This window comes from Oncorhynchus gorbuscha, linkage group LG03 (genome assembly GCF_021184085.1).
Source record: "Oncorhynchus gorbuscha isolate QuinsamMale2020 ecotype Even-year linkage group LG03, OgorEven_v1.0, whole genome shotgun sequence".
In the NCBI taxonomy this organism is placed as follows: Eukaryota; Metazoa; Chordata; class Actinopteri; order Salmoniformes; family Salmonidae; genus Oncorhynchus; species Oncorhynchus gorbuscha.
In genome coordinates, this window is record NC_060175.1 from 106,406,767 (window position 1) to 106,430,032 (window position 23,266).

Consider the following 23,266-nt stretch of genomic DNA (forward strand, 5'->3'; position numbering starts at 1 on the left):
ACACGCAGACACACGCAGACACACGCAGACACACACACACGCAGACACACGCAGACACACGCACACACACACACACACACACACACACACACACACACACACACACACACACACACACACACACACACACACACACACACACACACACACACACACACACACACACACACACACACACACACACACACACACACACACACAGGAAGGTTAGGCCTACACAGACGGTGTCGATTGGTTTACAGACAAGGAAAGTGACCAATGAGATATGTAGTAGGGTCATCTCAGATGGGAGCTGTCTTCCTAACACATAACAGTCCGTGGTTATTATTCCCTCTTAGGAAGACACTTCAAACAACCGTCTTCAGTCAGAAAGGAACCTGGACGTTTCTCATTCAAGCCTTGGGACTTCATTCAGCAGCAAACACAGAGTTAGAAATCATTTCTGAGGACACCTCACGCCTGCGCGCCAACGGCCTCCTACAGATTCCCCTTCAACTACTGTTTCTACATCCCCACAGGGAGAAGGTTGACTATAACCAGACCCCATTGTGTTTCTACGTCACCAGACCCCATTGTGTTTCTACGTCACCAGACCCCATTGTGTTTCTACGTCACCAGACCCCATTGTGTTTCTACGTCACCCAGACCCCATTGTGTTTCTACGTCACCCAGACCCCATTGTGTTTCTACGTCACCAGACCCCATTGTGTTTCTACGTCACCCAGACCCCATTGTGTTTCTACGTCACCCAGACCCCATTGTGTTTCTACGTCACCCAGACCCCATTGTGTTTCTACGTCACCAGACCCCATTGCGTTTCTACGTCACCAGACCCCATTGTGTTTCTACGTCACCCAGACCCCATTGCGTTTCTACGTCACCAGACCCCATTGCGTTTCTACGTCACCAGACCCCATTGCGTTTCTACGTCACCAGACCCCATTGCGTTTCTACGTCACCAGACCCCATTGCGTTTCTACGTCACCAGACCCCATTGCGTTTCTACGTCACCAGACCCCATTGTGTTTCTACGTCACCAGACCCCATTGCGTTTCTACGTCACCAGACCCCATTGCGTTTCTACGTCACCAGACCCCATTGTGTTTCTACGTCACCAGACCCCATTGTGTTTCTACGTCACCAGACCCCATTGTGTTTCTACGTCACCAGACCCCATTGTGTTTCTACGTCACCAGACCCCATTGTGTTTCTACGTCACCAGACCCCATTGCGTTTCTACGTCACCAGACCCCATTGTTTCTACGTTTCTTTCGTCACCAGACCCCATTGTGTTTCTACGTCACCAGACCCCATTGTTTCTACGTCACCAGACCCCATTTTTCTACGTCACCAGACCCCATTGTGTTTCTACGTCACCAGACCCCATTCTACGTCACCAGACCCCAGACCCCACCAGACCCCATTGCGTTTCTACGTCACCAGACCCCATTGTGTTTCTACGTCACCAGACCCCATTGTGTTTCTACGTCACCAGACCCCATTGTCTGGAGCAGCCTTCCATAGATGCTTCCTTATCAAATAAAATCAATCCCATCCTCACCGACGTTGGCGTTAGCGCTCTGCAGCTCCTGGTCGGAGACGTGGATCTTGACCCCTGACCTGGGGACGAAGGTGGGCACCGATAGGCTGTCCAGGATCTTAGCCACGGCGACACGGTCGGTAGAGCCCTGCATGCCGTACGACTGGGCAAACAAGTTGGCTCCTGACACCACATAGTCCATATGGAGGTGCTGGAGAGAGAGAGGAGACAGTCTCCAACCGTGGACAGGGTTGAGACGGGGACAGGGGGAGACACGGGGAGACGGGGGGGGGGAGACACGGGGGACAGGGACAGGGGGAGACACGGGGACGGGAGACGGGGTAAAGGACTCACGTTGCTGGTACTGAACTCTAGAGGGTGAGGACATCTCTTTGGACCGGACCAGAAGGGGGCGCCAGAGCTGGTCAGCTGAGAGAAGAGCATTGATCAGTACAACAAAACCACATTTCAACAACAGTATGTGTGTGTGTGTAACAGTGTGTGTAACAGTGTGTGTAACAGTGTGTGTGTGTGTGTGTGTGTGTGTGTGTGTGTGTGTGTGTGTGTGTGTGTGTGTGTGTGTGTATCAGTGCTCCATGTACCTGTTCTGGGGGGAAGTTGTGCAGTAGTTGACAGATGTTGTTGCTGTACTGACACTGCCAGTGGTGTCGGGCCCAGGTGACACAGTCGGCCCAGCTGTGAGGGCAGTCCGTCACCAGGCTCTTATAGACGGCCTCCAACACCTCTAGGGGCTGGGCTCCAGGCAGCTTCAGGGTCCTCTCCAGGAACTTAGCATCACTAGGTCAGGAAACAGCAACACAGTCGATACTAAACGGGTCCAGACCACCTCCAACACCTATCTGGGTCGAGTATCAGAACCACGAGACTACGACAATTTAAAAATAGTTTCAGACGCCACAGAGAAACGGAGATCATTGGAAAAACGTTTATATAACTGATGCATTTCTCTTTGCGGTGGCGGAATAATTATCACCGTTAACAACTACTGGTCATGTCTCAATCGATCCCCAAAAAGGCAACGGGGTTGTCAGCTAGTGATTTGACACCAAGATAACATCCGTCTTCATTCAAACTGAAAAAGGTAGATAAACACAAACCACAGCAGGTAAAATGTTGAAACATGCTAAATTGGTGGACTTACGTGAGGTACTGCATGGCATTCTCCGATGGCTGTTTAAAGAGACCCTCAAACTCATCCCGGGCCCACTGGAGACGAGGGAGAGACGAGAGTTACCACACACACTGCATATAAAGGACGTACCTGCAGGGTGTGTGTGTTACCTGCAGGGTGTGTGTGTGTGTGTGTTACCTGCAGGGTGTGTGTGTGTGTGTGTGTGTGTGTGTGTGTGTGTGTGTGTGTGTGTGTGTGTGTGTGTGTGTGTGTTACCTGCAGGGTGTGTGTGTGTGTGTGTGTGTTACCTGCAGGGTGTGTGTGTGTGTGTGTGTTACCTGCAGGGTGTGTGTGTGGGTGTGTGTTACCTGCAGGGTGTGTGTTACCTGCAGGGTGTGTGTTACCTGCAGGGTGTGTGTTACCTGCAGGGTGTGTGTTACCTGCAGGGTGTGTGTGTGTGTGTGTGTGTTACCTGCAGGGTGTGTGTTACCTGCAGGGTGTGTGTTACCTGCAGGGTGTGTGTTACCTGCAGGGTGTGTTCGATGGCGTTGGGGAAGTTCTTCAGCGTGCAGATGGGGATGGACTTCTCCGGGGGGTCCTGGGAGGAGCTGTATGACTCGGTCAGGAAGGGGATGACCACCTGCACGTTTCCCTTGGTGCCCAGAGTCCCGGACTCTAACAGGGGCTTCCTGTAGTAGACACACCTCCGGTCCATATACATACCTACAGGACAGACAATATGACTAACAGGGACTTCCTGTAGTAGACACACCTCCAGTCCATATACATACCTACAGGACAGACAATATGACTAACAGGGACTTCCTGTAGTAGACACACCTCCGGTCCATATACATACCTACAGGACAGACAATATGACTAACAGGGGCTTCCTGTAGTAGACACACCTCCGGTCCATATACATACCTACAGGACAGACAATATGACTAACAGGGGCTTCCTGTAGTAGACACACCTCCAGTCCATATACATACCTACAGGACAGACAATATGACTAACAGGGGCTTCCTGTAGTAGACACACCTCCGGTCCATATACATACCTACAGGACAGACAATATGACTAACAGGGGCTTCCTGTAGTAGACACACCTCCGGTCCATATACATACCTACAGGACAGACAATATGACTAACAGGGGCTTCCAAAACAACATCTGTTTCAGTAGCTATATAGCTAGGTGTCATCATCAAAAACAACCCTAGTTCTTATTTCATTCATGGTGGTCGGACCCATCTATGTGAAGCTAGCCACAATAAGGATGAGCCACAATAGTGGACTTTGCTGGTTAGCCTTCAAAATAAAAGTATGTAATTGACAGTGATGCAAATGAATACAAATATAATATTCCCATAATTAAAAATTAAATAGATCATAATAAACAAGGTTGGAATGTTAGAAAAAATAATTTAAAAAAGACAAAAAGCTGTTGAAATCACACTGGATGTATTAGACTTTAGAATTGCATTGTGGGGCGTCCTTATTTCACTGTACAGCCTTACCTATGGATTGTGGATCAATGACATGGGGTATCAGTCTACTCAGTGACACCCAGAGAACATTACCGGACCCTGAAACAACTGAATTGAGCCATATTTTTTGTCAAACGATGTGTATTGAACACTATTCCTGAGGAAAAACAATACTGCGTGGATGTTTTGGAGTCAGATACCCGAGGAGGACGTTGGAAAAGCATATCTTGGATATTGAGTAGACTGAAAACCCATTTCATTGCTTCACATTCCAACCTTGTGTGACATTATCAAGTCTAAACATGACACCAATTGTAACCTTCTGGGTCACTTTCAAAGAGGTATTTTTATTTGGACGGAAACCACAAATTCCACTATTGTGCCTAATTCTTATTGTGGCTAGCTGCACAACACATAACCCGGTCCAGTCGAGCCTCACTAGCCAGATGAAGCTAGCTGGCTCCTTATAATGTTAGCTTTGGGCAACAGGGTTAAGTAGCTGGCTCCTTATAATGTTAGCTTTGGGCAACAGGGTTAAGTAGCTGGCTCCTTATAATGTTAGCTTTGGGCAACAGGGTTAAGTAGCTGGCTCCTTATAATGTTAGCTTTGGGCAACAGGGTTAAGTAGCTGGCTCCTTATAATGTTAGCTTTGGGCAACAGGGTTAAGTAGCTGGCTCCTTATAATGTTAGCTTTGGGCAACAGGGTTAAGTAGCTGGCTCCTTATAATGTTAGCTTTGGGCAACAGGGTTAAGTAGCTGGCTCCTTATAATGTTAGCTTTGGGCAACAGGGTTAAGTAGCTGGCTCCTTATAATGTTAGCTTTGGGCAACAGGGTTAAGTAGCTGGCTAGCTATTTATTTTCATGAACTGAAGTTCAATTTCACTAGGCGAACAACAAGTGGCAACCTAGCTAATACTTACAAGGATTCCTAAATCATTGTTAAGGATAATGAAATGACTGCAGTTTCTACTGGTCATTGTTTTCAGGCTGGTTGTATTGGTGCTAGCTAGCAACCAAGCTAAAGCCAGCTACCAAGCTAAAGCTAGCAACCAAGCTAAAGCCAGCTACCAAGCTAAAGCCAGCAACCAAGCTAAAGCCAGCAACCAAGCTAAAGCTAGCAACCAAGCTAAAGCCAGCAACCAAGCTAAAGCTAGCTACCAAGCTAAAGCTAGCTACCAAGCTAAAGCTAGCTACCAAGCTAAAGCTAGCTACCAAGCTAAAGCTAGCTACCAAGCTAAAGCTAGCTACCAAGCTAAAGCTAGCTACCCCAGAAGTTGCGGTCAAACAAATAATGCCTTATTACCATTGCGGTATTGTAAACACGTCGTTCGTGGCCGGTGTGTGCTTGTTTGCAGACTTTTTTTTTACAGCTTTGACAGTGCTGCTGATAGTAGTAGTGGCGCTTGTCTTGCACGTGCCGATTCATCACTATCTATAATAGAATTGTGTGATTTGACATGTCGAATTAAAAAGCGTATTTATCTTTTTTTGACACGTAAAACGGCGCTCCATACATGAAAACACTCAAACCCACGTCCTGGTGAGTAGCTAAAACACGGAGTAGACAGCTAGTACAACGGCCTTTGGATAAAATGCTGCTAGCAGTATGTGGTATTGTAACGATGCGCGTAACAGATTGAGCATTCATTTCCCAGAACCTATGCTCATGTCCCGTTTTAGCATGGTCTGTTCAGCACGCAATTTGAGTAGTTAAGACAAACAGGATGCATTTATCCTCTGTTACAGCACACAGGGAGTTGAAAAGGCTTGTTTTCAGAGAGGAAGTGAGCTCTCATCTTTGCTGTTGTGAGTGGTAGGGGGAGGGGCTTGAGAGAAAGAGGCAAAGCCAGATGTTTCACTTTCGCCAACATGTGTCAACAATAAGTCCAATGAGTTTCTCTGGGTTTATTTTGGACCTCGGCTTGTCGCCTGCCCCAGAAATATATCACCCTGTTTTACCATGTAAACCCCAGAAATATATCACCCTGTTTTACCATGTAAACCCCAGAAATATATCACCCTAGACTTCCATCAGGAATTCTATGTTCTACCTCCATACGTTCCACACAGCAACAAATGGGAACAGGAAGTCTATGTTCTACATCCGTACGTTCCACACAGCAACAAATGGGAACAGCAACAAATGGGAACAGGAAGTCTGTGTTCTACCTCCGTACGTTCCACACAGCAACAAATGGGAACAGGAAGTCTGTGTTCTACCTCCGTACGTTACACACAGCAACAAATGGGAACAGGAAGTCTGTGTTCTACCTCCGTACGTTACACACAGCAACAGGAAGTCTTACGTGCGTCGACGTTGTCCAGAGCGTTTGCGACTCCGTGGAGGCTCTCGAAGAAGTCGTCATCGTAGACTCGCTCGGTGTCGGGCCCGACGCGGTTCTGGTGTCCCGTGATCCGGATGGACGGGTTCATCTGCTTCACCGCCGCCGCCGCAGTCTCGCTCTTCATCTTCGTCACGTCCCACGGCCTGAATACAAACCAAAACAACTATTTAAACACGCAACACTTTACAAAATAAGTGACAAAAGATGAATAATTACATGGTATCGTCCTCCCTGTATAGGGCACTATGAAATGACCCCAGATCAGTAGTAGTGCACTATAAAGTAAACAGGGTGTCATTAGGAACACATACAATGTCCATAACAGTCAAAACACTGACTGAAGGCCAAGATAAAAGAGATGGGCTTTTCACACATTATATAAAACCTCATGGTACTAGCCTCCTCCCTCCCTCCCCCTCCCTCCTTCCCTCCCTTCCTCCTCCTCCTCCCTCCCCCTCTCCCTTCCTCCTCCCTCCCTCCCTCCCTCCCCCCTCCCTCCCTCCCTTCCTCCCTCCTCCCTCCCTCCCTTCTCCTCCCTCCCTCCCTCCTGCTCCTCCCTCCCTCCCTCCTGCTCCTCCCTCCTCCCTCCCTCCTCCCTCCCTCCCTCCCTCCCTCCTTCCTCCTCCTCCTCCTCCTCCCTCCCTCCCCCTCCTCCTCCTCCCTCCCTTCCTCCTCCCCTCCTCCTCCCTCCCTCCCTCCCCTCCTCCTCCTCCCTCCTCCTCCTCCTCCCTCCTCCTCCTCCTCCCTCCCCCTCCTCCTCCTCCTCCCCTCCCTCCTCCCTCCTCCCTCCCGCCTCCTCCTCCCTCCCGCCTCCTCCTCCCTCCCCCTCCTCCTCCTCCCTCCCGCCTCCTCCTCCCTCCCGCCTCCCTCCCTCCCTCCTGCCGCCTCCCTCCCTCCCTCCTGCCTCCTCCCTCCCCTCCTCCTCCCTCCCCTCCTCCTCCCTCCTGCTCCTCCCTCCCTCCCTCCCCTCCCCCTCCTCCCCCTCCCTCCTCCTCCTCCCTCCCTCCCTCCTCCTCCCTTCCTCCCTCCTCCTCCCTTCCTTCCTCCCTCCCTCCTCCTCCCTCCCTTCCTCCTCCTCTCTCACCTGAAGAGGAACTGTCTGTTGAGGTTGGATTTCTCTATGGTGTCCATGTCCGTCACGATGACCTCACCCTCCCCGCTGGCCAATCCAATCATGGCAAAGTTCTTCAGCAGCTCACAGCCAATAGCGCCAGCCCCAACCAGGAAGTAACGTTGTTTAGCCAACTCCTCTTGCAGCTGGGAGCCAAACACAGCGATCTGGCCGTCATAACGACTGTTTCTCTGGGGGGGGGGGGGGGGGGTTAGAGAGGGAGGGGGTTTATACTTCATCAACAACATGTGTTCTGTATCTGCAGGGTCTGTGTGTGTGTCTGTGTGTGTGAGTGAGTGAGTGTGTGGGGGGGGGGGGGGGTTGTGTTAGTGTGATAAATCATATCAATAATTTAAAAAAAGATTTGTCATACAAGACACAACAGCACTACATATTTAACAAATTCACATATATGATAATCACGACCCAACCAGCTAGTGTGTGTGGTAGGTGTGCGTGTGTGGTAGGTGTGCGTGTGTGGTAGGTGTGCGTGTGTGGTAGGTGTGCGTGTGTGGTAGGTGTGCGTGTGTGGTAGGTGTGCGTGTGTGGTAGGTGTGCGTGTGTGGTAGGTGTGCGTGTGTGGTAGGTGTGCGTGTGTGGTAGGTGTGCGTGTGTGGTAGGTGTGCGTGTGTGGTAGGTGTGCGTGTGTGGTAGGTGTGCGTGTGTGGTAGGTGTGCGTGTGTGGTAGGTGTGCGTGTGTGTGTGTGGTGTATACTCACAGGGGCACAGTCCTCCTCAGTGAGCATGGCTCCTCCCTCTTCCTCAGACAGACACTCCAGAGCATCAAAATACAGCCACTGCATTATGGGCATGAACTTCCCTGTACATGCCTAGGACACACATACACACACACACACACACAGTTATAATACTGTACAGCTACAGCATTATGGGCATGAACATTCCTGTAGGGAGTTGTAGTTCTCATTAAGCAAATATTCAGCGCGCAAACATGGTAATTAACTACAATGGACTTATTCCAGCTCTGAGACTGATCAGAATCTGTCCAAAATAAGATCAATGAGTTTCTGTGGGATTATTTTGGATCTCAGCTTGTCGCCTAACGTCCTGGCAACGACTTCCATTGTTAGAGACATGAGCATCTCGTCATCATATAGAGACAATCTGGACAGATACACAGTTAGATACACAGACCACATGAGGAATATCTCTGGACGGATACTCGGTTAGATACACAGACCACATGAGGAATATCTCTGGACAGATACTCGGTTAGATACACAGACCACATGAGGAATATCTCTGGACACTTTGAAGTAGTAGTAACATAGTTTAGTCAGACAGCTCTGCAGCATCCTTAGTCAGGCTAGTTAGATAGGATGACTAGAGACAGTACAGGGAGAACAGAGATAACGTGAGATGGTAGAGATAATACATAGTTTAGTCAGACAGCTCTGCAACATCCTTAGTCAAGCTAGTTAGATAGGATGACTCCAGACAGTACGGCTGCCCAGTGACACGAGCCTACCAGACGAGCTAAACTACTTTTATGCTAGTTTTGAGGCAAATAACACAAAATGAACACCTATGTGAGAATGCTATTCATTGACTACAGCTCAGCGTTCAACACCATAGTGCCCTCAAAGCTCATCAGTAAGCTAAGGACCCTAGACTAAACACCTCCCTCTGCAACTGGATCTTGGACTTCCTGACGGGCCTCCCCCAGGTGGTGAGGGTAGGTAACACCACATGCGCCACGCTGATCCTCAACACAGGGGCGCCTCAGGGGTGCGTGCTCAGTCCCTTCCTGTACTCCCTGTTCACTCATGACTGCATGGCAAGGGCACGACTCCAACACCATCATTACGACACAACAGTGGTAGACCTGATCACCGACAACGATGAGACAGCCTATAGGGAGATGGTCAGTGACCTGGCAGTGTGGTGCCAGGACAACAACCTCTCCCTCAATGTGATCAAGACAAAGGAGATAATTATGGACTACAGGAAAAGGAGGATCGAGAACGCCCCCATTCTCATCGACAGGGCTGTAGTGGAAGCAGGTTGAGAGCTTCAAGTTCCTTGTTGTCCACATCAACAAACTAACATGGTCCAAGCAAACCAAGACAGTCGTGAAGAGGGCACAACAACACCGAATCCCCTTCAGGAGACTGAAAAGATTTGTCATGGGTCCTCAGATCCTCAAAAGGTTCTACAGATGCACCATCGAGAGCATGGTTGCATCACTGCCTGGTTTGGCAACTACTCAGCCTCTGACCGCAAAGCACTACAGAGGGTAGTGCGAACAGCCCAGCACATCACCGGGGCCAAGCTTCCTGCCATCCAGGACCTCTATACCAGGTGGTGTCCTAAAAATGATCAAGGATCCAGCCAACAGACTGTTCTCTCCGGTACCGCACAGCAAGCGGTACCGGAGCGCTAAGTCTAGGTCCAGGAGGCTTCTAAAGCAGCTTCTACCCCCAAGCCATAAGACTCCTGAACAGCTGATGGCTAACAGACTATTTGAACCCCCCCCTCGTCTACGCTGCTGCTACTCTGTTATTATCTATGTAGTCACTTTAATAACTCTACCTACATGTACATATTACCTCGATTAACCGGTGCTCCTGCACATCGACTCTGTACCGGTTCCCCCTGTATGTAGCCTCGCTATTGTTATGTTACTGCTACTCTGTTATTATCTATGTATAGTCGCTTTAATAACTCTACCTACATGTACATATAACTTGTTCAACTGGCCTATCTGGTTAAGTAAATGAGAACTTGTTCAACTGGCCTACCTGGTTAAGTAAATGAGAACTTGTTCAACTGGTTAAATAAAGGTGAAATAAAACCAAAACACGATTCTCTCCCCCACAAGGTGTCGGACAACATAAAGAACAGTAGGAACACAGAAAGCAGAAATAGCTCTGACCGGAAGCGAGCGGCTCCTTACCTTCAGAACTTCCTGTGCGGCCAGTCCACCAATGAAAGCGTTGATTGGTGCCAGGTCGCCGGCGGAGACGAAGGCCAGTTTCTTAATGAGCTTGTCATCCAGCTCGTCCACTTTGGCTGACCCCGTCTGGCTGGAGTTAACCTCTTTAGCCAGGGACACCAACTCCTCTCCATCAGCCTGGAACACAAAGAAAAGCACTCAAACTTTTTTGAAAGGCAGCTAGAATGCTAGGCAGGAAATAGTGGGTGCTACTAAATAACTAGAATAAAGAAGCTAAAACAGGAAGTAGAAAATAAGCTGAACATATTTACTCAGTCAAAAGATCCTGCATGAGTGCAATGGAAATGAATGTGATTATCAGTGTGTGTCAGGTAGGGTTGAGCGCTAACCAGATTTACATATCGCCATTCCTTCTATCATCCTTGGATTTACAGTATTACCGGCTTCGCACACAAGGGGGTGCCAGAAAACACACAAAAAGCCCATTGGGTGTCTATTACCGGAAAGATAACATTTGCACAAGTAATAAAATACGCTAACGAGCACAAACAGAAAAAATATTAAAATTGGCAAGAAAGGCAGTTCAACTCAGTCATGCATAAATAGGTAGGCGCTACCGGAAAATCTAACAGCCATCACAGTGAGAGGCTGCTGCCAACACACAGACTCAAATCTAACAGCCATCACAGTGAGGGGCTGCTGCCAACACACAGACTCAAATCTAACAGCCATCACAGTGAGAGGCTGCTGCCAACACACAGACTCAAATCTAACAGCCATCACAGTGAGAGGCTGCTGCCAACACACAGACTCAAATCTAACAGCCATCACAGTGAGAGGCTGCTGCCAACACACAGACTCAAATCTAACAGCCATCACAGTGAGAGGCTGCTGCCAACACACAGACTCAAATCTAACAGCCATCACAGTGAGAGGCTGCTGCCAACACACAGACTCAAATCTAACAGCCATCACAGTGAGAGGCTGCTGCCAACACACAGACTCAAATCTAACAGCCATCACAGTGAGAGGCTGCTGCCAACACACAGACTCAAATCTAACAGCCATCACAGTGAGGGTCTGCTGCCAACACACAGACTCAAATCTAACAGCCATCACAGTGAGGGTCTGCTGCCAACACACAGACTCAAATCTAACAGCCATCACAGTGAGGGTCTGCTGCCAACACACAGACTCAAATCTAACAGCCATCACAGTGAGAGGCTGCTGCCAACACACAGACTCAAATCTAACAGCCATCACAGTGAGGGGCTGCTGCCAACACACAGACTCAAATCTAACAGCCATCACAGTGAGGGGCTGCTGCCAACAGACTTAAATCTCTAGCCACTTTAATAAATTAGATGAAAGACATGTATCACTAGTCACTTTAAACTATGCCACTTTGTTTACATACCCTACATTACTCATCTCATATCTATATGTATATACTGTACTAGATACCATCTACTGTATCTTGTCTATGCCGCTCTGTACCATCACTCATTCATATATCCTTATGTACATGTTCCTTATCCCCTTACACTGTGTATAAGACAGTAGTTTTGGAATTGTTAGTTAGATTACTTGTTGGTTATCACTGCATTGTCGGAACTAGAAGCACAAGCATTTCGCTACACTCGCATTACCATCTGCTAACCATGTGTATGTGACCAATAACATCTGCTAACCATGTGTATGAGGACCAATAACATCTGCTAACCATGAGTATGTGACCAATAACATCTGCTAACCATGTGTATGTGGACCAATAACATCTGCTAACCATGTGTATGAGGACCAATAACATCTGCTAACCATGTGTATGAGACCAATAACATCTGAACCATGTGACCAATAACATCTGCTAACCATGAGTATGTGACCAATAACATCTGCTAACCATGTGTATGAGGACCAATAACATCTGCTAACCATGTGACCATTAACATCTGCTAACCATGTGACCATTAACATCTGCTAACCATGTGACCATTAACATCTGCTAACCATGTGACCATTAACATCTGCTAACCATGTGACCATTAACATCTGCTAACCATGTGACCATTAACATCTGCTAACCATGTGACCATTAACATCTGCTAACCATGTGACCATTAACATCTGCTAACCATGTGTATGAGGACCAATAACATCTGAAATGAACAGTAGTCTCTGGACCAATAACATCAGCTAACCATGTGACCAATAACATCAGCCAACCTTCTAAACGTGAGACATTAACCTTCTCAAACCATGTGTATGAGGACCAACCATCTCAAACCATGTGACAGCCAACCTTCTGCTAACCATGTGTATGAGGACCAATAACATCTGCTAACCATGTGTATGAGGACCAATAACCTCTCAACCATGTGTATGTGACCAACCATCTCAACCATGTGACCATTAACATCTCTAACCATGTGATGAGGACCAATAACATCTGCTAAACGCAGACCATTAACATCTCAAACCATGTGACCAAAACATCTGCTAACCATGTGACAGACCATTAACTTCTCAAACCATGTGATGTGACCAACCATCTCAAACCATGTGTATGAGGACCAATAACATCTGCTAACGCATGTGACCAGCCAACATCTGCTAACCATGTGACCAGCCAACATCTGCAAACCATGTGACCAATAACATCTGCTAACCATGTGTATGAGGACCAATAACATCTGCTAACCATGTGTATGTGACCATTAACATCTCAACCATGTGTATGTGACAGCCAACATCTGCTAACCATGTGTATGTGACCATTAACATCTGCCAACCATGTGTAACCAACAACCATCTGCTAACCATGTGTAGAGGCCAATAACATCTGAAATGAACAGCCAGTCCTGAAGCAGCAGCCAACCTTGTGCAAAGAAATCGAGATATTGGCATCTGTACAGAGAACTCATCCAAAGAGCTTTGACTTCTCAAACGCGGCAGACAGCCAACCTTCTCAAACGCGGCAGACAGCCAACCTTCTCAAACGCGGCAGACAGCCAACCTTCTCAAACGCGGCAGACAGCCAACCTTCTCAAACGCGGCAGACAGCCAACCTTCTCAAACGCGGCAGACAGCCAACCTTCTCAAACGCGGCAGACAGCCAACCTTCTCAAACGCGGCAGACAGCCAACCTTCTCAAACGCGGCAGACAGCCAACCTTCTCAAACGCGGCAGACAGCCAACCTTCTCAAACGCGGCAGACAGCCAACACACTAGGACGCCCAGTCACCTTGTTAATTCACTTAGATAACTAACAGGTTAAACTTACTGGCTGCGTTTTTTCACACAAGGGAAAAAAATAAAGCATAAGAAGTTACTAAACTTGACGCACCTGGAAGCCCAGGTACAGGTGTGTGTGTGTGTGGCACCAGGGCTTGGGAAGCCTGCTGTGTTTCCTCTGGTAGCTGTGTAGAGCCTGGAAGCCCAGGTACAGGTGTGTGTGTGTGTGTACCTGGCACCAGGGCTTGGGAAGCCTGCTGTGTTTCCTCTGGTAGCTGTGTAGAGCCTGGAAGCCCAGGTGAAGGGCTTGGGAAGCCTGTCCTCTGGTAGCTGTGTAGAGCCTGGAAGCAAACTGTCCTGGCAAACTTGTCTGTCAGCACAAACTCTGGCTCTGCCATGGACACAGTCAGGGGTTTCTACAGAGAGGGGGGAGGAGAGAACGACAGGGATCAGCACAAACTCTGGCTCTGCCATGGACACAGTCAGGGGTTTCTACAGAGAGGGGGGAGGAGAGACCGACAGGGATAAGAGCCAGAGAAAGAGCAGCGCCTGGCTAGTAGTTGACAGGTTAACTACTTGTGGAAAAGCCGTATGCATTCAGATGGGAAATTACAAGAGTCCCAGTAACAGAGGCTGTGTTGCCCAAATCTGATCGTTTATTATATTAAACACTAACACTTGGTCTTTTGACCAATCAGATCAACTTGTGCAAATAATAGGGCAAATGATCAGAATTGGGCTGCTTGTGTAAACGCAGACAATAATGTTCTAATGAGAACCACCACATGTTCAAAAATGATCCACCAGGTACCTGGCCATCACACCATGACACGAAGACAACGTGGAGGTACTTACGAAGGCCACCTTCTGGGGCATCTTGACCTGAGAGACGATGCCCCCCCTGACGTAGTCGGAGAAACCTGTGGTGTCACAGATACTGAAGGTGTAGGGGCCTGGACGGAGAGAGGGGGACAGAGAGAGAGAGAGAGAGGGGGACGGAGGGAGAGAGAGAGAGAGAGAGAGGGGGACGGAGGGAGAGAGAGGGGGACGGAGGGAGAGAGAGGGGGCGGAGGGAGAGAGAGGGGGACGGAGAGAGAGAGAGAGAGAGAGGGGGACAGAGAGAGAGAGAGAGGGGGGACGGAGAGAGAGAGAGAGAGAGGGGGGACGGAGAGAGAGAGAGAGAGAGAGGGGGGGACGGAGAGAGAGAGAGAGAGAGAGACGGAGGGAGAGAGAGAGAGAGGGGAGAGAGAGAGAGAGGGGGACGGAGAGAGAGAGAGAGAGGGGGGACGGAGAGAGAGAGAGAGAGGGGGACAGAGAGAGAGAGAGAGGGGGACAGGAGAGAGAGAGAGAGGGGGACAGAGAGAGAGAGAGAGAGGGGGACAGAGAGAGAGAGGGGGACAGAGAGAGGGGGGGACAGAGAGAGAGAGGGAGAGAGGGGGACAGAGAGAGAGAGGGAGAGAGGGGGACAGAGAGAGAGAGGGAGAGAGGGGGACAGAGAGAGAGGGAGAGAGGGGGACAGAGAGAGAGGGAGAGAGGGGGACAGAGAGAGAGGGGGACAGAGAGAGGGAGAGAGGGGGACAGAGAGAGGGAGGGGGACAGAGAGAGAGAGGGGGACAGAGAGAGAGAGGGGGACAGAGAGAGAGAGGGGGACAGAGAGAGAGAGGGGGACAGAGAGAGAGAGGGGGACAGAGAGAGAGAGGGGGACAGAGAGAGAGAGGGGGACAGAGAGAGATGGATGAATGAAAGAATGCCTTTAAAAGATGCAGCCGTAGCCCGGTTCCCGGGGACCAGGGCAGTTGCCACGGCAGCAGCCTGGTTCCAGTACTGTTTGAGCAGACTTGCCACCTCCTAAGTCATTGCCACGCCAGTACTAAGTCATGTTAATGGCGCTATTTCCCAACCCACGACGACACAAACTGAAGGGTATCCTGGGAAGCAGGTTTGAGTAGTTTGCGAGGTAACTTTGGCCATCCGAGTTAAACGGTCATACGAAAGTGGTTCACCTTTCAGTCAGGAAATATTATTATATATTATTATTATTCAAAGGCAACGAATGCTTCAGATTTAAATAGCTCTGGTGCAGCAGGCAAACTCACAGCGAACTCCACTATTCTGAATGAAAGGGCAACCGCGTGTTGAGGACACAGTAAAGGACAGCCGCGTGTTGAGGACACAAAGGACAGTCGCGTGTTGAGGACACAAAGGACAGCCGCGTGTTGAGGACACAAAGGACAGCCGCGTGTTGGGGACACACTAAAGGACAGCCGCGTGTTGAGGACACACTAAAGGACAGCCGCGTGTTGAGGACACACTAAAGGACAGCCGCGTGTTGAGGACACACTAAAGGACAGCCGCGTGTTGAGGACACAAAGGACAGCCGCGTGTTGAGGACACAAAGGACAGCCGCGTGTTGAGGACACAAAGGACAGCCGCGTGTTGAGGACACAAAGGACAGCCGCGTGTTGAGGACACAAAGGACAGCCGCGTGTTGAGGACACAAAGGACAGCCGCGTGTTGAGGACACAAAGGACAGCCGCGTGTTGAGGACACAAAGGACAGCCGCGTGTTGAGGACACAAAGGACAGCCGCGTGTTGAGGACACAAAGGACAGCCGCGTGTTGAGGACACAAAGGACAGCCGCGTGTTGAGGACACAAAGGACAGCCGCGTGTTGAGGACACAAAGGACAGCCGCGTGTTGAGGACACAAAGGACAGCCGCGTGTTGAGGACACAAAGGACAGCCGCGTGTTGAGGACACAAAGGACAGCCGCGTGTTGGGGACACACTAAAGGACAGCCGCGTGTTGAGGACACACTAAAGGACAGCCGCGTGTTGAGGACACACTAAAGGACAGCCGCGTGTTGAGGACACACTAAAGGACAGCCGCGTGTTGAGGACACACTAAAGGACAGCCGCGTGTTGAGGACACACTAAAGGACAGCCGCGTGTTGAGGACACACTAAAGGACAGCCGCGTGTTGAGGACACACTAAAGGACAGCCGCGTGTTGAGGACCAATGAAATCAGATTTCCTTCCTTCCAATGATTGCATCATCATCCCTTCATTAGAGGAAGAGGACGGACATCTTTTATTAACCAAAATGTTTGTGTTATATTGTAATGTTAAAATATGTAATATAAAATATGACTCACCCAGGGTCTTGATTTCTACTGGCTGGCAGCCGTTGAGCTCAGTCATGCCCTGGACCTCGGTGAAGGTCACGAAGTCTCCACTCTCAAACCCGTGGCGAGCCTCGTCTAGACACGTCACTACGCCTGAAGAGTCCTACACACACACACACACACACACGAGAGATTGAGATGACAGAGGGGGATTTGATAGGCACAAAATGTCCCCTAACAAAGACAGAGAAACTACTCTGAAGCAGGTATGAGATCAGCACAACATAGAAAACCTAGATGAGTGGTAATGAGATACAAGTACACCAACCAGATGTGATCTATCTAGTAGGATACCAGCTTGGGTGATGACAGAACTCAGGGCGCAGGGATCTAGGGCGCAGGGATCTAGGGCGCAGGGATCTAGGGCGCAGGGATCTAGGGTACTAACCTTGGTGATCATGGAGATCATAGCAGAGAGAGGCTGCTCTCCGTTGGTATCGATCACCAGCATCTCCTCTCCGAAGTCGCAGAAGAGCTGTCCGAAGAGTCCCCGTGTGTCAGCGATCACCAGCTTGATGCCGTTACAGTGACAGAAGTCTCCAACACGCTGCTGCTCCTCTAGAGGGGAGTTGGTCAGGACCACAACCTACAACAGAGACATGTTATCACACGCGCTATAGTACACAACATTAATAACGGAACTAATGATTGTGCCCCTGCTCTTCCCTAATGATGACGGTGTGTTCAGTCTGTCGCGTGTAGAATATCTTAAGCCTATTCAATGGTGATGGGCCCTGCTTTTCCGAAGTTGCAAGATATTGAAGGCCAAGAAATTGCTAGATGCAGCATTTGATTGCCGATTGATAGGCCTAGCGCACGGTTCTTGACTGTCTAACCTGCCAATACCGTTCCCGTCGCCTCGCTCTAAGCCCCTCGCCTCGCTCTAAGCCCCTCGCCTCGCTCTAAGCCCTCGCCTCGCTCTAAGTCCCTCGCCTCGCTCTAAGTCCCTCGCCTCGCTCTAAGTCCCTCGCCTCGCTCTAAGTCCCCTCGCCTCGCTCTAAGTCCCTCGCCTCGCTCTAAGTCCCTCGCCTCGCTCTAAGTCCCTCGCCTCGCTCTAAGCCCCTCGCCTCGCTCTAAGCCCCTCGCCTCGCTCTAAGCCCCTCGCCTCGCTCTAAGCCCCTCGCCTCGCTCTAAGCCCCTCGCCTCGCTCTAAGCCCCTCGCCTCGCTCTAAGTCCCTCGCCTCGCTCTAAGCCCCTCGCCTCGCTCTAAGCCCCTCGCCTCGCTCTAAGCCCCTCGCCTCGCTCTAAGCCCTCGCCTCGCTAAGCCCCTCGCCTCGCCCTAAGCCCTCGCCTAAGTCCCTCGCCTCGCTCTAAGCCCTCGCCTCGCTCTAAGCCCCTCGCCTCGCTCTAAGCCCCTCGCCTCGCTCTAAGCCCCTCGCCTCGCTCTAAGCCCCTCGCCTCGCTCTAAGCCCCTCGCCTCGCTCTAAGCCCCTCGCCTCGCTCTAAGTCCCTCTCTATGAAGGATGCGTTTGTGTGTTCTTGGAAGTAACTAAATCACTGTTCTCCCATTCCCCCAAAAAATACTGAATCTTAGGAGGTGATTCTTAGCGGAATCGAATTTTGACACTCAGAAATGGGGGCTATTTGAAGAATCTCAAATATAAAATATATTTAGATTTGTTAAACACTTTTTTTGGTTACTACATGATTCCATATGTGTTATTTCATAGTTCTGATGTCTTCACTATTATTCTACAATGTAGAAAATAGTAAAAATAAAGAAAAACTGTGGAATGAGTCGATGTGTCCAGACTTTTGACTGGCACCCGTGCACACGCACTTATTTAGACCGGTTAAATGGTTTTTAGAAAAATGGACAGTTTGCCACATCCCTCCTGTAGACTACAGTACACAGTTATTATTTTAGTGGTTCCAGCTCCATCGCTCCTACATACTGTAGATCTAGCTAGCTAGCATTGAGCCCAGTTGGTTGGCTTTAGACTCATACTACAGCCTTTCATGCTATGACAATCCCGTCTGAACTGTAGCTACTCTATGGGATTATGGTTAATTGCTTGGCTAGGTAGCTACATGTCGAAATAAAAGACACTACTTGGCCAGATGATTACTTGACCAGTTAGCTAACTTGATGGGTGACCAAAAAGCTGGTCACTCAGCCACTCTTCCAATGAGATGTGGCGTCCTCCTAGGTAACATTATGCCCTGTGTTTATAGCTTGATAATTAGCTACATAACGATATGCTAGCCTATTAGCCACGTTATGACTGACTCGTGATCTTCGACCTCGCTAGTTTAACTCGATTGTCATTCCCAGCCTTAGTTTACATTCCTCCATAACCCAAACGGGTGGAGGCAGCAAACCATGTACCAGACCAGCTGGGATTTACAACCCGACAGCAAACATTTTAGGGACTAGCAAGAAATGTATTGGCGAATCTATTCTGCCAACGATGACTTACTGTACATCATGGAATTTTGAGTCAAATAGAACATTTTTTTTTTTTTTAAACCTCTTATTAAGTTGGTTTTGTAGCATAAACTGGGAATTTGATATTTTTGACTGATATGATTATTTCATGTGTGAAAAGTAGTTAAAACGCTGTCGGTTCCACTTTAACTAGGTAAGGGGGTCGATGGGTAACAGTTTTACCTGGAACTGAGTCAGGTAATCGTCGATGAGGACTCCAGTGTAGGCCACTACAGGTACATAGCTGTTGAGTTCAGCCAGACGAATCCGAGACACCTCAGCCCTGTTTTCCCCAGGTCCTCCTCACGCAGGTAGAACTGGAGACAGGAGAGAGAGAACGTTACTATAGAGATGGGTCCTCCTCACGCAGGTAGAACTGGAGACAGGAGAGAGAGAACGTTACTATAGAGATGGGTCCTCCTCACGCAGGTAGAACTGGAGACAGGAGAGAGAGAACGTTACTACAGGAGATGGGTAGGAGCACCTTTGGCAGCGATTACAGCTGTGAGTCTTTCTGGGTAAGTCTCTAAGAGTGCTTACAGCTGTGAGTCTTTCTGTGTAAGTCTCTAAGAGTGATTACAGCTGTGAGTCTTTCTGGGTAAGTCTCTAAGAGTGATTACAGCTGTGAGTCTTTCTGGGTAAGTGTCTAAGAGTGATTACAGCTGTGAGTCTTTCTGGGTAAGTCTCTAAGAGTGATTACAGCTGTGAGTCTTTCTGGGTAAGTGTCTAAGAGTGATTACAGCTGTGAGTCTTTCTGGGTGAGTCTCTAAGAGTGATTACAGCTGTGAGTCTTTCTGGGTAAGTCTATAAGAGTGATTACAGCTGTGAGTCTTTCTGGGTAAGTCTCTAAGAGTGATTACAGCTGTGAGTCTTTCTGGGTAAGTCTCTAAGAGTGATTACAGCTGTGAGTCTTTCTGGGTAAGTCTCTAAGAGTGATTACAGCTGTGAGTCTTTCTGGGTAAGTCTATAAGAGTGATTACAGCTGTGAGTCTTTCTGGGTAAGTCTATAAGAGTGATTACAGCTGTGAGTCTTTCTGGGTAAGTGTCTAAGAGTGATTACAGCTGTGAGTCTTTCTGGGTAAGTCTCTAAGAGTGATTACAGCTGTGAGTCTTTCTGGGTAAGTCTCTAAGAGTGATTACAGCTGTGAGTCTTTCTGGGTAAGTCTCTAAGAGTGATTACAGCTGTGAGTCTTTCTGGGTAAGTCTCTAAGAGTGATTACAGCTGTGAGTCTTTCTGGGTGAGTCTCTAAGAGTGATTACAGCTGTGAGTCTTTCTGGGTGAGTCTCTAAGAGTGATTACAGCTGTGAGTCTTTCTGGGTGAGTCTCTAAGAGTGATTACAGCTGTGAGTCTTTCTGGGTGAGTCTCTAAGAGTGATTACAGCTGTGAGTCTTTCTGGGTGAGTCTCTAAGAGCTGTGAGTCTTTCTGGGTGAGTCTCTAAGAGCTGTGAGTCTTTCTGGGTGAGTCTCTAAGAGCTGTGAGTCTTTCTGGGTGAGTCTCTAAGAGCTGTGAGTGTTTCTGGGTGAGTCTCTAAGAGCTGTGAGTGTTTCTGGGTGAGTCTCTAAGAGCTGTGAGTCTTTCTGGGTGAGTCTCTAAGAGCTGTGAGTCTTTCTGGGTAAGTCTCTAAGAGCTGTGAGTCTTTCTGGGTGAGTCTCTAAGAGCTGTGAGTCTTTCTGGGTGAGTCTCTAAGAGCTTTCTACACCTGGATTGTGCAACATTTGCACATTATTATTTTCTGTCAAATTGGTTGTTGATCATTGCGAGACAACCATTTTCAGGTCTTGCGTAGATTTGGCCTGGTGTTTTAGGTCATTGTCCTGCGGAAAGGTCAATTAATCTCCCTGTGTCTGGTAGAAAGCAGACAACCTGGTTTTCTTCTAGGATTTTGCCTGTACTTAGCACCATTCCATTAATGTTTTTATCCTGAAAACTGCCGTTCTTAATGGTTACAAGCATACCCATAACATGATGCAGTCACCATTATGCTTGAAAATATGGAGAGTGGCAACCAGTATTGTGTTGTATTTTTCACAAACATAACACTTTGTGAATTGCTTTGACACATTTTTTTGCAGTATATCTTTAGTTCCTGGTTGCAAACAGGATGTACATGGAGCTAAATAACAAACAATGTGACTGGACCTGACAACATAGCCAGTGATTAAAACACTCCCATACTGGGACTGAGTGGCCCATGCAGAACGAGAGGATGCAGAACGAGAGGAGAGAGAGGATGCAGAACGAGAGGATGCAGAACGAGAGGATGCAGAACGAGAGGATGCAGAACGAGAGGATGAGAACGAGAGGATGCAGAACGAGAGGAGAGAGAGGATGCAGAACGAGAGGAGAGAGAGGATGCAGAACGAGAGGAGAGAGAGGATGCAGAACGAGAGGAGAGAGAGAGGCCCCGTAGTGTACCTGTGAGGAGAGGTCTCTCCATTCAGCCTGTCCCTGGTCGTGCAGGGTAACACTCTTCACTCCTCCCAGGATGACGTTCTTAGCAATCTCCACGCCCAGCCCTCTCAGCCCTGAGACCAGGATGTTAGAGCTCTGCATGCGCTTCATAGCATCATGGCCCAACACGTAGCTATGGAATAGAGAAAACAGGCCTTATAAGACTACATAACACCTCTATAACACTACGTCAGCCCTCTCAGCCCTGAGACCAGGATGTTGGAGCTCTGCATGCGCTTCATAGCATCATGGCCCAACACGTAGCTATGGAATAGAGAAAACAGGCCTTATAAGACTACATAACACCTCTATAACACTACGTCAGCCCTCTCAGCCCTGAGACCAGGATGTTGGAGCTCTGCATGCGCTTCATAGCATCATGGCCCAACACGTAGCTATGGAGGAGAGAATACAGGCCAGGGTTTTTCCTGGATGAAAAAGGGGCTTAGGTGGTGGGCGTGGCCAGCCTGGCTGATTTTTTTTTTTTTTACAAATTAGAGGAGCCTATCCTGGTGGTGAAGAGAAATGTTTCCATTTTTAAGTACAGTTCATGCAATTCTACACATTTTCCCATGTCTAATGCTTCAGTGCATTCAGAAAGTATGTACACCCCTTGACTGTTTCCCCTTTCAGTTGCATTGTGGGATTAAAATTGATTCCTACAAAAAATCATTTGAAAGCGATCTACAAAAAAATACTCTCATGTCAAAGTGGGGGGGAAGTAGACATTTTGCCCAAATGTTTTTTACACTGAAAATAATAAACTAATATATCTTGATTACGTTAAATATTGAACCCCATGAGTCAATACGTTAGAATCGCCTTTGGCAGCGATTAAAGCTGTGAGTGTTTCTGAGTACGTCTCTAAACTTTCTTTTAAAAATTAAGTTCTCAAGCTGGTTGTTGATCATTGCCAGACAGACATTTTCAAGTCTCGCAACAGATTTTCCAGCCGATTCAAGTCAGAAACTGTAACTCTGCCACTCAGGAACATTCCATGTCATCTTGGTAAGTATCTCCCAGTGTAGATTTGGCCTTGTGTTTTAGGTTACTGTCCTGCTGAAAGGTGGATTTGTCTCCCAGTGTGTGGTGGACAGCAGACTGAATAATGGTGCCTGTCAGTGTGTTCAGACATCCCACAGGTCCTACTAACACCCCCCCACACACACACACACACACACACACACACACACACACACACACACACACACGGAGAGTCCCCTGCAGCTGTTGTTTCTTCAGACAGTTGCTTTATTTCTGGTCAATTGCACATAAAATCATGATAAAAAAATAAAAAATTGCAAACCAAAATAAACTAAAACGCAACCAATCTAAAAATGTGTTGTCGCACTGCCAGCTCAAACAGTCAGACTATTTTGGTCTCAGTACCCAACCTCGTCACAAGTTCTACTGGATGCTCTCATGACTC

General features: G+C 48.5%; 1 protein-coding gene across 1 annotated transcript in view; it reads right to left on the reverse strand.

The window, feature by feature from the left end:
- LOC124032427 (ubiquitin-like modifier-activating enzyme 1) overlaps positions 1-23,266 on the reverse strand; it is a 43,123-nt gene that overhangs the window by 7,948 nt on the left and 11,909 nt on the right. Inside the window, 17 exon segments of the mRNA XM_046344820.1 lie at positions 1,562-1,751; positions 1,895-1,969; positions 2,143-2,338; positions 2,703-2,767; positions 3,199-3,395; positions 6,473-6,654; positions 7,596-7,813; positions 8,342-8,452; positions 10,540-10,716; positions 14,006-14,079; positions 14,123-14,189; positions 14,629-14,726; positions 16,926-17,058; positions 17,344-17,541; positions 19,567-19,673; positions 19,676-19,700; positions 21,802-21,970. Coding sequence (XP_046200776.1) covers positions 1,562-1,751; positions 1,895-1,969; positions 2,143-2,338; positions 2,703-2,767; positions 3,199-3,395; positions 6,473-6,654; positions 7,596-7,813; positions 8,342-8,452; positions 10,540-10,716; positions 14,006-14,079; positions 14,123-14,189; positions 14,629-14,726; positions 16,926-17,058; positions 17,344-17,541; positions 19,567-19,673; positions 19,676-19,700; positions 21,802-21,970 — 2,282 coding nt within the window.